The 14,845-nt window shown below is 39.0% G+C and overlaps 1 protein-coding gene across 1 annotated transcript in view; it reads left to right on the top strand.

Moving 5' to 3' along the window:
- Positions 1-14,845, top strand: part of LOC126162260 (alkyldihydroxyacetonephosphate synthase) — a 249,674-nt gene that overhangs the window by 184,041 nt on the left and 50,788 nt on the right. The window contains exon 5 of the mRNA XM_049918652.1: positions 754-905. Within this exon, the coding sequence (XP_049774609.1) occupies positions 754-905 (152 nt within the window). The remainder of the gene's footprint in view (positions 1-753; positions 906-14,845) is intronic.

The following is a 14,845-nucleotide window of genomic DNA, read 5'->3' as shown; positions in this document are numbered from 1 at the left end:
TCACTACCAGATATGTTTCAGGAGCTCTTCCTCTCTCTCTACCATAGAGAAGTGAAATTTCTCTTCACCCTCTCCTTCCCCTTCTCTTGTGAGATGGGTTGCCCAGTCTTGGGATCATCAGTGACAGAATTGACATGTGGAATTCATTTGTCTTTACAGTGTGTGCACCATAGTCTAGACATATATATATTTAACAGAAATTTAATCAAATGTACATGTATAAAGTGAAATTAAATAAATGACCGGGCGATGTTTTTGATGATGCCAGTACTCTCCCTCACTAAACTGTGAAAATTATTTGTGCAAAAGTTTCTAATAATCTTTAGCAAATTGCCATATAATGATTACTATTCTTTCAGTTGACGTAAATAAGATGAAAAAGTGAATAACTCCAACCATCCCGTGTATGAGGTAACATGAATATAAAATTTTTCGTTGTATCTAACAAGCCAGTTTGAAAACTGCTTTGCTATTTTTCATATTGAAACCCACTTCTATTTTGTGGTTATTTGATCAATCCTATTAATGTGGTCTGTGTTTTTTGACAAATCTTAGTATGTGTCTACTTTATATTGACCAATTAGTACATAAAGTTAGTAGAATTACTTCTGTAGTGGTCTGTATTGTGTTGAGCCCTATTTGCAGCAGTGGCTCTGTTTCTGATATAATGTAATTATGAGATCCTACTTTTTATTGCTCTGTTTAGTGATCTTACATGTAAGCAATACTTCTTAAACAATGTTTGATTTACAGAAAGCCATGAGGCTGTCGTGCAGTTAGTGGAACTAGCAAACAAGCACAATGTTGTTATAATTCCATTTGGCGGTGGAACAAGTGTGTCAGGAGCAGTTTCCTGTCCTAATCAAGAACGGCGGACTATTATGTCATTGGACACTTCACAAATGGTATGTTATATTTTCATTTATTGTAAGTACTACATCTCTAAAAAAGAAAAGGCCTAGTAACCTCTAATGATGATAATGAAAGTTTTGCAAGGGAAAACAGTGGAGAGAGATAGATAGGAAGGCACAAGACAACAAATGTCATATTGGCTGGCTGTATTAAAATCCTGCATCATCATGATTGTCAGCCATATTAAATAACACAGCGTCATTCAGCAGAGAGTAACTTTAACGGAAATAAATGAGTGATATCCTTACCAAATATTTTGAAAATAATTTACAAAATGTGAACTGGCACAATTGATAAGATATCATCGTTGAGTTCCTAATATTTCATGATAACTCCTGTCACCATTTAAAACTAGCTTTCATAATAAACTCGTTAGAAATGACTATAATAAGTTGTGTGGAAAATTGTAGATCATTAGAGGGATCAAACAATATATCAGACAGGCAACTGACATAAAAGTTACATGTAGAAATATTAGTGTAGAAAGATACTAAAAGTCACTTTGTCTTATTAAGAAATTTTATCAAACACAGTAATTATAAATACAGTACATTGTGTTAAATAATTTTTATTACATTAAATAAATGTGCATATAATAACAGATAATAGTTTTACATCTGTATGAAATATGGTGAAAAGAAACATGACAACCAGCAGTGAAACAAAGAATCGCTGAAGGCAAGCTACTGCTTAATAGTTTGCTGTAGATAAGAACACACACTTTTCTCAAATGTAACATATCCTCTACATGGGGAATGGCAATCTGTTCTTTTCACAATATTGAGGTAAAAAAGCTTCAGACTTTTTGACCAAATTGGAGTCTTACTCACAATATTGTGTGACAGAAGAAGATTTCAACTTGTCTAAAAATTTAAAGCTTTTATGTTTGTGGAATTTTAGTAGAAAACATGGGAGTTGTACTGTCTGTGTCTCAGTTGTCTTTGTTTTGTGTACCAGTAAAGTAAAATATATGCTGATGTTATGTGAGGTGTCCGGTGATGTCCATGGTTTACTTACGGCATCTTGTGTGCCTTTTGTTATCATGATTATCTAGGTAGTTGTTAATTGAGCTGTATCACATCCATCAGCTTTGACTTGCAATACTAAGCTAGTCCTGACAACATGATGAAATAACACCTCTTTCTTAGTAGGCTTAGGTTTGTGACCCTGTCCCTCTCTTCCTTTTCAAGCACCAGTATATAACAATAGTTTTCAGATCACTTTGGCCTTAAGCATTTTTATTAGAACAGGTAGTTTTGGAGTGAGCCAAGGAGGTAAAAATCATTAGAAGCAATGTCTGGGCAATAAACGTATTCATTTTCATATATTAGGTTACTCAGTGCCATGCAGAATTCTCTTGTCTATTTATTCTTCTTGGTTTTTACTGTTTACTGGATGTGTGCAGTCAAATGGAAGGTTTTCACTAGACACATCTGTCAATTATTTTAAGTAAGCAGATGATATCAGAAACAGAGTAGTAGGTGCTGCCACAAAATGGTATTTGACATGGATTATGACATGAAAATTAATTTTCTTGCCCCTGTTTTATGATAGCCAATTTAAAATGAGGTCCATATTTTGTACCCCTTGTTTACTGAACCATCAGACAGTTCAGTTTAGCCAGCCTTTTTACTGTCTGTGCATACATGTGAACTTCTTTCCTTTCAAACATAACATATTTAGCATGCAAGCAAATAAAGTTGTGATTAATGTTCGTTACTACTGCTAGCAAGAACCTTGTAACAATGTACAGTTACATCTTGAAATATGTGTGCCATACCATCAATCTTGAAAAGACAACTTCAGAATATTTCATAATGACTGATAACACTTTGTAGTGATACGAGTATGTGGATTTGTCACCACAAAGCAGAATGTGTGATATTGAGACTGTTTTAAGTATTTATAGATTTTTAAAAAAATTAGTAATGTGAGTGAAGGATAGAACAGGAGAACAGCAATGTGCACATTTGGTAGGCTGAGGCCTTTGGTTATGTGTCAGGAACTTCTGCCCTTGGGTGGGTGAGAGTGAGACTGTGAAGCTCAAACTTAACAAAGAACAGAGATATTTTCAGTCTCAGACATAAACTTAACAAAGACAAATTCTTCTTTCATTTCTGTGGGAGAAACATGCCTACAGCATTAATTGGGTTGGGAACTTGGGAAGATCCAGTGCAGTAGGTTCTCTGAAGCCAGCCACCAAAGAAAGCCTAACAATTTCCATGGTTATAAAAGGGCACTCGTAGATGGACAATGTTAGACATAAGACATCTTGTGCAGCCATCCTCAAGAAGGGTGAGCCTCTGTTTCCAATGCTGGTTCTGTACACCATTGAGGTTACTGTCACCACAGAAAACTATGATTCAGTATGCAGATAAACTCACTATCCATAGTAAAACCCTGGTGTAAATGTTCTTCTGATATCTCAGACACCCATCTGATTTTTGTGCATTTTTATCATTGTAGCTAACAGACTGAAATGCATTAAGAATTTACACAGCCCAAATAATAGGTCATGTGTTGCTACCCCAACTCATTTTGCACCTCTGGAATTGATTCATGGTCACAATATTGCTGCCCAACGCTGCAGATAGGAACAAACTGATGCCCTTTGATCCGGTCATCAGCAAGAAAAAATTTCACAAACATCTGAAATTGTGTGTGAAATTCATTGCCTACTGGAGGACTAAAGTAGGGGTATTCTTGTACCATGGGCTACACTGCTTTTTCACCCCCACCTAAACCCCTGTGGTAAGTAGGTGGTTCTTCCTCCCACAGCAATAATTTCCAGACTGTAAGTGATATGTGTACAAAGTTTGGTTTAAATGAGTCCAGTAGTTTAGTAGGAGATGTGGTACATGAATAAATGCATACATATGTAAATTTTTAAAATACATGTGGATTAAGTGAAAATAAGATTAGTTCTGTTATCAAAGTGTATCTATTAATTTGCATTCATAATCATTAACCATGAATTCCAGTACTTTTTGTTATATATGGGTCATTGACTACTTGGTTTTAGTTTTGGTGATACTATGAATTAAAGGCTCAAAAATTCATTTCACTGTTCAGAACACAAAGAAGTGAAATAAATTACAAGTAAAATATTCCTGTAAAATTTGTTACCCATTTCTCTCTCTCTCTCTCTCTCTCTCTCTCTCTCTCTCTCTCTCTCTCTCTCTCATCTAATAATACATAGAACACATTTTTAAAATATTTTAGAATCAGGCTGTTCATGTTTTCTGTTTTTGAATGAATTTAATAGTATGATACCAACTTAAATGGTTAAGGTTCATTTTTGATTATTCAGCATCTTCCAGAATCAAGTTTGAATTCTCTGAACATTAAGAGTGGTAATAAGAAACAAAACATTAGGCTGATACAGGGTGTATTTCAGCATTTCAAGCTACAAGGACATATAAATTGTTTGTGTGCAGAATTTAATCCAGTATTTTGTCTGAAGGGAATTGGGGGCAGGAGGAGATCATAGAATTTTTTTATCACGTTGCCGATTCCAAATTCTATGGATTAAATGATGCTGCTTTGTTAATTACTACCAGCTACAATAGTGAGAAAATTTTTGAGACTTAAGTCTGTAATCTATGTTCTAAAGAATTTTAAGAAGAAATGTGTAGTTTTGGGGAAGGCTGCAAGCCACAAAATATCAAAGAATCTACGCTGCATATAAAATGTAACACAATATACTGTCCACATCACTTTCCCATCAAGTATTAAAGATATTTAGGGCTGAAGCTTACACTAAAGCAAGTGATGAGTGGAGTTTTCTAGGAGGCACAGGCTATGCTGATGGAAGTCTGGTGCATCAAGTGTCCTCACGGAATCACAAATAGCTAGCCTTTTGATGTTGGTTGCTGTGTCTGCACTGGTGTGTGTTTCAGCTGGAGAAAAGGGTATCTTGGAGGAGGAGCCATCAATGATGTTGACAGTGAGTGTTAACTCATGGCGTAGCAGTACTATGTATGGGCCATTCTTCACTCGTCTGAGAAATTTTCCTATGTTTACAAAAATATATGTCCTAGAAAAGTGTTTGCCGAGTAATTTTCTGGCTATATCTGATTGGAATGATAAGATTTATTATACAAGGTAAACATTGTCACACAAACTGTTGTACAATACAGTCCACAGAATAAAGTAGAGAGTGTCCATAGCAATGCAAAAGATATTCACACAAGCGAGGCATAGATTGTGGTCCGCAGCTCGTGGTCTAGTGGGTAGCATTGCTGCCACTGGATCCCGGGGTCCCAGGTTTGATTCCCGGCTGGGTTGGGGATTTTCTATACCCGGGGGCTGGGTGTTTGTCTTGTCTTCATCATTTCATCATCATCATCATCATCATCATACGTAACAATGGCTAGATTGGACTACGTAAAAAATTGGAGTGTGAAAAAAAATTGGGACTTTGTATGGGTGCTGATGACTGTGCAGTTGAGTGCCCCAGAAACCAATCATCATCATAGATTGAAATATTCAAACACCCCCACAAGAAGTGTGTGTGTGTGTGTGTGTGTGTGTGTGTGTGTGTGTGTGTGTGTGTGTGAGAGAGAGAGAGAGAGAGAGAGAGAGAGAGAGAGAGAGAGAGAGAGAGAGAGAGAGAGAGAGAGAGAGAGGAGGGGGGGGGGGGGGGGGGGGGGAGAGCTTTTGTCACAATGCCTTCCAACATGTTATCTGAAGATTTGTGCTCCATGGTGACTTCAACTGACTCTGTTTTTTCTCTTATAAAGTGGTGTATTTTGTCTATATGATTGGTTCAACTCTTGTAGCCACTAGTTTTAGACAAGTCAATTATAGCTTTGTTGTTACATAACAGTTTGATAAAACCCTTCTTGAGGCCATATATTCTGCTTCATTTGTGGAAGAGGCTACAATCAGTTGGCTGTTTTTCACTCTGCCACAGTATTACTCCTCCTTGAGATTCAAGCAGATATTCAGTTATTGACTTCCTGCCTTTGGTCTCTCTGGCCCATTTTGTGTCACAGTAACCTGTTATGTGGCAGTCCTCTCATTGTCTTTGTAACAGTGTCTACTTATGGAACTTTGACATAAATCTCTTCATGTAAGTCACCTTGTAACAAAGCTGTAACAACATCAATGTCAAGATCATATTTAAATGATTAATGGAAAATCTCATATAAAGATGTGAAATAAATATTAACAAAGAGATAGAGGGGCTGGCCAGTACTTACCTCAGCTCAGTACAGCCGATAGATACACAAAACAGAACAGAAAATTTACGTTCCTAGCTTTCGGAACTTTGTTCCTTCATCAGGGTAGGAGAGAGGGGAAAGAAAGGGAAGAAGGGAAAGTGGATTCAGTTACTCACAACCCAGGTTATGAAGTAACAGGGAAAGGAAAACAGGGAGGGTAGCAAGGATGGAGGCACGGTTGTCAGAGGGAAGCCAAAGAATATCTTTGGCTTCCCTCTGACAACCATGGTATATGGTATATCTTTGGCTTCCCTCTGACAACCATTCCTCCATCCCTTCTACCCTCCGTGTTTTCCTTTCCCTGTTACTTCATAACCTGGGTTGTGAGTAACTGAATCCACTTTCCCTTCTTCCCTTTCTTTCCCCTCTCTCCTACCCTGATGAAGAAACAAAGTTCCGAAAGCTAGGAACGTAAATTTTCTGTTCTGTTTTGTGTATCTATCGGCTGTACTGAGCTGAGGTAAGTACTGGCCAGCCCCTCTATCTCGTTGTTAATGTTTGTTTCAAGATTATATTTAACAGCCATAGCAAGTAAGTATCTTAATGAGTTATATCTTATAACTAGTGCATATGTTTCATCACAATCCATACCTTGCTTCTGAGCACCATCTTCTATAGCTAGCCATGCTTTATAGCATACTGTGTGGCCTTTCAAATCTTTCGTCTTACACACCCATTTCACATACATGGTTTCTTTTATGAAGGTAAAACAGCACTCCCATGTGTGGTTCTCTTTGGGAGATTGTAACTCTTCTTGTATTGCTTTCAGCCAGCTTTTAGCATCGTCTGACATCATTGCTTCTTCCAGTGACAAAGGATTGCTGTCAGTTGACTGTTTACACTGGTAAATTACGAAGTCATGCAGTTTTTTGGCTTTGGAATTCTGAATGACTTTCATACTGACTCAGGTTGCTGCTGTTCCTCATTATGATTATTTGCATGTTTAGACTTGATTCCTCATTGCTGCTAACATTCCTCAAATTACTACTTGATGCAATAGTCTCAGGTCCATGTTCAGTTTCCTCTATTTCAGGAGTTATTTCATTTTGCTTCTGTCAGTGGGCAAAACAGTCGACTTGGTTCCTGTGACTTGGTTTCTTCTTTATATTGTTTAGTAGTACCTTCATCAAAAATTATGTCTTTTTTATGATTCTCTGTCAATTAGTATCAAAATGCTTGTATGCTTTTGATTCTTCACATTATCCTACCAAGGTACAATCAATACTTTTTGTCCCATTTTCATTAGTGGGCTCTCTCAATGTGAACATAGATAGGTCTTGCATCCAAATATTTTGATATGCTGAAGATCCAGCTTCTTGTTTGTCAAAGCTTCTTAGTGCCTTAATCAGAAATCTTGTAATTAAGTACACTGCAGCAGAGACTGCTTTTGCCCAGAATTTATTTGGCAAATTTTCTTCGAAGTGCAGGCAACTTGCTTTTTGTACTATTGTACTGTTATAATGCTCAGCTACTTCATTTTGTTGTGGTGTGTCTGGCACAGTAGTCTCAAATCAGAGCCCTTACTGCCTGAAAAAGTTTATCAATTATTGTTCACATATTCTGTACCATTACCTGTATGTAGAAATAGCTCCTTTTTCCAATTTGCCTTTCAAGTAGATTTTTAAAGTCTCAAATCAGCTGTTGTATCTTTTTTTTTTTAAATCTGAGAGTATTCACAAATACTTTCCTAGAATTGTCATCAATTAAAGTAAGGAAGTGTTGGGCTCCTCCAACTGATAGAGTTTGCATTGACCCACACACATCTGAGTGAACTGTCCGCCCCCGGTAGCTGAGTGGTCAGCGCGACAGACTGTCAATCCTAAGGGCCCGGGTTCTATTCCCGGCTGGGTCGGAGATATTCTCCACTCAGGGACTGGGTGTTGTGTTGTCCTCATTATCATCATTTCATCCCCATCGACGCACAAGTCGCCGAAGTGGTGTCAAATTGAAAGACTTGCACCAGGCAAGTGGTCTACCCGACGGGAGGCCCTCACCACACAACATTATTATTATCATCATCATCTGAGTGAACTAACTCAAGAACTTCCATGGCTCGTGAGCCACATCTCCAAAAAGAGAGTTTTGTATGTTTTCCTTCTGAGCAAACTGCACATGAAATATTAACTGCTCCATCAAATGAAATTCTGTAAGTCTGGCCTTTGTGAACTGCATGCCTAGCTTCAGAATACAGATGACCTAGTCTTTCATGTAACAAGTCTGCACTATTTAACTGTGATACAGACTTTGATCCAAAAATTCAGTCAGTTGGTTGGTCTAGCCTGTATGTACCACTTGCTAATAACACACTGGCAACCACATTTTTGAATGTGTCATAAATACGACAGACATGTCTGTTAAATAAAATGGAATGACCTTTTTATACAATTTTACTAACGGATAGTAGAGTTTGTGCTGGTAAGTTGTCATTATTTGCTATTAAAATTTGTGAGCCTGTCAGTGTTTTAACATTTTTGATGGAGGCTCTTCTGATTGGCAAGTTTGAATTTTTTAAAATTGTACTCAAAGATTTATATTTGTCTTGTAGTCCTGTAAGTAGAATACACCCAATCATTTCTTCTTTAACTTCAAAGTTCAAGCCATTTAATTTTGCGACATGGAAATTACCTTTGATACATATTCTTTGACTGGTGAACAATTTTATGCTCTGGTTGTCAGCTGTCTCTTCATAACAAGAGGCCAGAATCTTCGTAGAGTTGCTTTAGCTTGTCCCAAGCTTCTTTAGCTGTAGACATATCTTGCAAATGATCATATATATATCATTGATGCAATCCCACAATTGTTTGTATTGTAGATACATTCCCATAACGAACTACCAAAAACTATAGTTTTCTCATCCCATCAGTTTTCCCAATAAGGGGGGTTAATTGGTTTTCTGGCAACCATTGTTTTAGCTATTACATGGTTCCATATTGCCACATGCTGCCAATTTCTGCAAGCCAGTGATCTCATATTTTTTTATAATATTGCACGAAACTATACAGTCTTTGTGTATAACCTGTTAGCAGAGTAATTTGCTGGTAGTATCTGATTGGAACTATAAGATTATTATACGAGTTAAATACTGTTACACAAACTCTTGTACAGTACAGTGCACAGAATAAAGAAAAGAGTGTCCACAGCAATGCAAAAGATATTTACACAAGTGAGGCCCAGATTTTAAATTCTTACAAAACGAATGGTCACTGGACAGAATGTTATATGGAGACAGTTGGGTGGAAATTGCAGATCTGTGATCGTAGGTGATAAGCTAACTCTGATGCATCAATGAAATTGTTAAACACATCAATAGAGGATTCTTCGGGCAATTGTAATATTTGTTCATATACAAATTCAGCCATTGTAGTGTATAGCTCTTCTTTGAGAGTTGTTCAGATGCCTTAAAAAACAATAGGAAGGCTGTCAGTCCACAGCCCTGTGGCTTGGCATGAGTAAGGCCTTTATTTCTCTATGGAGCCATTCTTCAAGATTTTCAGTGGTGGGGTGGTAGGCACAGATTTGAATTTAGTTCATACCATGCAGTGAAAAAGGGCGTTAGAGGTAGAGCTGAAACTGATAGGCCAGACTAGTTGTGGTGTGGAGGGATACACGAAAATGAGCAATCCATCCACAAAAGGAGCTCAAACATTTGTTGGGAGGTAGGTGGCTAGTCGGCAGATAAATTGATGAAAGAGTCAGAGTTTCCAACAAGTGCACTCCCTCCAGTTATGGCTAGTACCACGATTGGAGTTTGAGGCTAGCTGGAACAAATAGTAGATGCAGTCATTTGATGAGAAACTAGTTGCATGTGTACTTACCAATTACTGTAAGGCAAATGTACATTAATAAATAAAAATAGCCTTACCTGTATGACAAAAGAGAAAAACAATGACATTCACACCTGAGAATACAGTGGCATTTTTTGCTATGAATTATGTTATGTTTAGATATAGGTTTAGATAGGTGGTTCATGGTGTGGGTTCCTGTAGTCATGTCCTAGTTCATGAACCACGGGCAACGTATGAGTGGCCAAGTAAGTGGTCCCGACAGTCGGGATACCAGTTACTTTGGAATAAGGCTGGGCATCTCGGACATATTCTGAGTCGTGGTCACCTTCGTGCTCATACGGCAAAGACTACCAAATCCACCGGTTAGTCCCTCAGCCGTTAGGGGTAAAACCCAATGGGACTCGGGGCAAGTAAGGCTAGCAACCTGCTTCCCTGGTACTTTAAATATGATGCTGGCAACAATCAGAGCAAAATGCCTAGGACCTTTGGAGGTGACGGAGTCCCACCTCTAACTGACAAACCAGGGACTCCTAAGATACGACTTGGCAAACAAATGGTAATGAGATGGGGAGCTATTAATATCAATGGGGGCTACTGTGGGAAGAAGGTAGAGCTGGCAGAGGCTGCAAGTAAGATGGGGCTGGACGTTTTAGCTGTTAGTGACATTCGGGTAAGGGGTGAGAAAGAAGAGGAAGTGGGAGAATACAAGGTCTACCTGTCAGGAGTCAAAGCAGGAATAGCACAATGGGGTGTAGGGCTTTACATCAGGAAAGAAATGGAACCCAGTGTAGTTGCAATAAGGTATGTAAACGAACGACTGATGCGGATAGATTTGACAGTGTCTAGCAAGAAAATTAGGATTGTGTCAGTATACTCGCTTTGTGAAGGGACAGATCAAGATAAGATGGATAGTTTTTATGAGGCACTCAATGATGTAGTTGTTAGAGTAAAGGACAAGGACAGTGTTCTGCTCATGGGTGATTTTAACGCCAGGATTGGAAATTGAACTGAAGGGTATGAAAAGGTTATGGGTAAATTTGGAGAGGATATGGAGGCCAACAGGAACGGGAAACAACTCTTGGATTTCTGTGCCAATATGGGCTTAGTAATCACAAACTCCTTTTTTAAACATAAGAACATTCACCGGTATACTTGGGAAGGCAGGGGAACCAGATCTGTCTTTGACTATATAATAACAGATCAGGAATTCAGGAAGGCTGTGAGGGACACAGGTGTATTCAGGGGATTCTTTGATGACGCTGATCATTATTTAATCTGCAGTGAAATTGGGATTGTGAGGCCGAAAGTGCAGGAGGTCTGGTCCATATGTAGGAGGATAAGAGTGGAGAAACTTCAGGATAAGGAAATCAGGCACAAGTACATAACAGCGATCTCAGAAAGGTACCAGTTAGTTGAATGTAGTCAATTACAGTCATCGGAAAAGGAATGGACAAGGTCCAGGGACACAGTACTAGAAGTGGCTAAAGAATGTCTTGGAACAGTAGTGTGTAAAAGTAGGATGAAGCAAACAGCTTGGTGGAATGATACAGTCAAGGCAGCCTGTAAAAGGAAAAAGAAGGCGTACCAAAAATGGCTACATACCAGAACCCAGGTAGACAGAGAAAGTTATGTTGAAGAAAGAAACAAAGCCAAACAGATAATTGCAGCATCAAAGAAGAAATCGTGGGAAGACTTTGGAAACAGGTTGGAGACTATGGGTCAAGCTGCTGGAAAACCATTCTGGAGTGTAATTAGCAGTCTTCGAAAGGGAGGTAAGAAGGAAATGACAAGTATTTTGGACAGGTCAGGAAAACTGCTGGTGAATCCTGTGGATGCCTTGGGCAGATGGAGGGAATATTTTGAAGAGTTGCTCAATGTAGGTGAAAATGCGATCAGTAATGTTCCAGATTTCGAGGTAGAATGGGATAGGAATGATGATGGAAATAGGATCACATTTGAGGAAGTGGAAAAAATGGTCAATAGATTGCAGTGCAATAAAGCGGCTGGGGTGGATGAAATAAAGTCGAAACTCATCAAATACAGTGGAATGTCAGGTCTTAAATGGCTACACAGGATAATTGAAATGGCCTGGGAGTCGGGACAGGTTCCATCAGACTGGACAAAAGCAGTAATCACACCAATCTTTAAACATGGAAACAGAAAAGATTGTAACAACTACAGAGATATCTCTTTAATCAGCGTTGTGGGTAAAATCTTCTCAGGTATTGTTGAAAGGAAAGTGCGAGTATTAGTTGAGGACCAATTGGATGAAAATCAGTGTGGGTTTAGGCCTCTTAGAGGTTGTCAGGACCAGATCTTTAGCTTACGGCAAATAATGGAGAAGTGTTATGAGTGGAACAGGGAATTGTATCTATGCTTTATAGATCTAGAAAAGGCATATGACCGGGTTCCTAGGAGGAAATTATTGTCTGTTTGCGACCGAACCGCCGAATCTTTCCATCAGTAAATGGGGTATGTTCTCAACTGACTCAGTTGTTTTAACCCCCTCCACTGACGGAATGACCCGCTTCCTAATTCCGTATGTATAAAACCAATATGGACTTGTAGCTGTCACGCCTTTGCGCTTACTGCTACGTATTTTAACTGTAAATAGCTCAGTCCTAATGGTAAGAGGTAGTAGTGAATTCACGTTGTTAATATTTGAATACAGCACAGCTGCCACAAGCTCAGCTCACTTTTACTCCACTCCTACCCTCGCCATTACACCACATTAACTAGATGCTACGTGGACCTTGCTAAATTCACTTGCGTATACATTTTTGACCGTTACTCGCCAGTATTTACCTAATGATTAGTACACTCCTAACCGGACTATTTCCCTAAGAGCTGTGATGATTGAACGGGTTCGATCCACGGCCTACAGTGCCCTACAGTTCACACGGTAACACTGCCTACCTGACCCACTTAACTTGGTAGTGAGCTTATGTATCCAATCACCACTGCTAGCAGCAGTGGATAATCCTATCAGCACGATGAGAGCAGCAGACTTACCGTCGAATCCTCCTGAAAATACTTATAACTAGGGTCGCCAGCTCTGAAGGAGCAAAAGAATAAATCAATTTTTGGCTCGTTTCAAAGTGAAATGACTTGAGTTGAATTTAAACTTAATTCTGAATATTACTATTTATGATCATTCTAGATGATTCTACAAAGCAAATACTCTCTCAATTTCTGTGAGTTGGCTTGGTAATTACTACCAAGACAGTTTATGCAACTTGGGTTAACAAAATTCTATCCTTCAACTTATTTAATGATTTTGGATATTACTCTTTGGACAGTTGATACAGAATTAGTTAAGTGACTTTACTTGAAATGTTACTCAGAAAAATTTAAGTAACTATAAATAGGCGACTCATTCTGGTGTGACCATTGTTCTTTTCAACATTCTTATACGCTAAAGTATTCTACAACCAAAAGAATTGTAAATGAAAGAGGCGATGGTGGCCTCAGTCTGATTTCACTATACTATGTTTGAGGTTACTACACTTTACAATGAACAACATGCGCCGTAATTTTACTCATTACTATATTCTGTCCTCTGCACTTGCATAAAAGAAAACTGGTGTTCTCCTTTTACATGTATACAAAGTTCGACTTAACAATTGCAAGCAGTCTTGCCTTGGGTAGACGTGTCGGTGCTGGTGGTGAGATGCATGTGGCTAACGCAGCTCTTCACGCCTCATGCCCTTAATGGCGGTTGGAACTACGAACTGTAGCACTCGTATAAGCTACTGCACGTCCGCCATAAAATCTGGGCGCAGGAACTCTTACAATCAGCCCCAGTGGCATAGAGGCGGCTTCAACAACCATTCGTCGCGTTTCACTCCAAAAACGGCGACGATATTCGCCTCTTCTCTGTTGCACAATCACTTTTGCGTGAGCACAGTTATGCACGTCCGATCACGTCAACACTCCCCAGGCCATTCCATTGTTCAGTCCCTGTGTCTCCAGCTACCCCTAGCTGCACTCGTATCACCAAGAGTGGGGGCGTTCCCCTACCACCTTTTTACCGAAATCATTTAGTATTTGAGAATATTTATATTTATTACCCTGGAGTTCATACCAGTCATAATGATTTACTGCTAGCGCTTTACAACATTAAATTATACAGTAATAACTTATAATTACCAAGAAAAAGAATACATTTGACTCCGAGAGCTTAGTGCATTGTCTGACAGGTAGCGCTAATTCCCAGTTTCGCCAATAGATGGCATCAGGGTGCACTCCCTGGCAGTCTCACACAAGCGCGCCCGTTTCCGACGTGCGGGCTCCAAATTACTGTCAGCCCACCATCATTTCAGTTCCGTTACATGTTCTACAAGATTATGGAATAGGAGGCAAACTTTTGCAAGCAATTAAAGGTCTTTACATGGATAGTCAGACAGCAGTTAGAGTTGACGGTAAATTGAGTTCATGGTTCAGAGTAGTTTCAGGGGTAAGACAAGGCTGCAATCTGTCTCCACTGTTGTTCATATTATTTATGGATCATATGTTGAAAACAATAGACTGGCTGGGTGAGATTAAGATATGTGAACACAAAATAAGCAGTCTTGCATATGCGGATGACTTAGTTGTGATGGCAGATTCGATTGAAAGTTTGCAAAGTAATATTTCAGAGCTAGATCAGAAATGTAAGGACTATGGTATGAAGATTAGTATCTCCAAAACGAAAGTAATGTCAGTGGGAAAGTAATATAAACGGATTGAGTGCCAAATAGGAAGAACAAAGTTACAACAGGTGGACGGTTTCAAGTACTTAGGATGCATATTCTCACAGGATGGCAACATAGTGAAAGAACTGGAAGCGAGGTGTAGCAAAGCTAATGCAGTAAGCGCTCAGCTACGATCTACTCTCTTCTGCAAGAAGGAAGTCAGTACCAAGACTAAGTTATCTGTGCACCG

This window comes from Schistocerca cancellata, chromosome 2 (assembly GCF_023864275.1).
Source record: "Schistocerca cancellata isolate TAMUIC-IGC-003103 chromosome 2, iqSchCanc2.1, whole genome shotgun sequence".
In the NCBI taxonomy this organism is placed as follows: domain Eukaryota; kingdom Metazoa; phylum Arthropoda; class Insecta; order Orthoptera; family Acrididae; genus Schistocerca; species Schistocerca cancellata.
The sequence above is the reverse complement of the archived record's forward strand: the minus strand, read 5'-3'. Positions and strand labels throughout refer to the sequence as shown.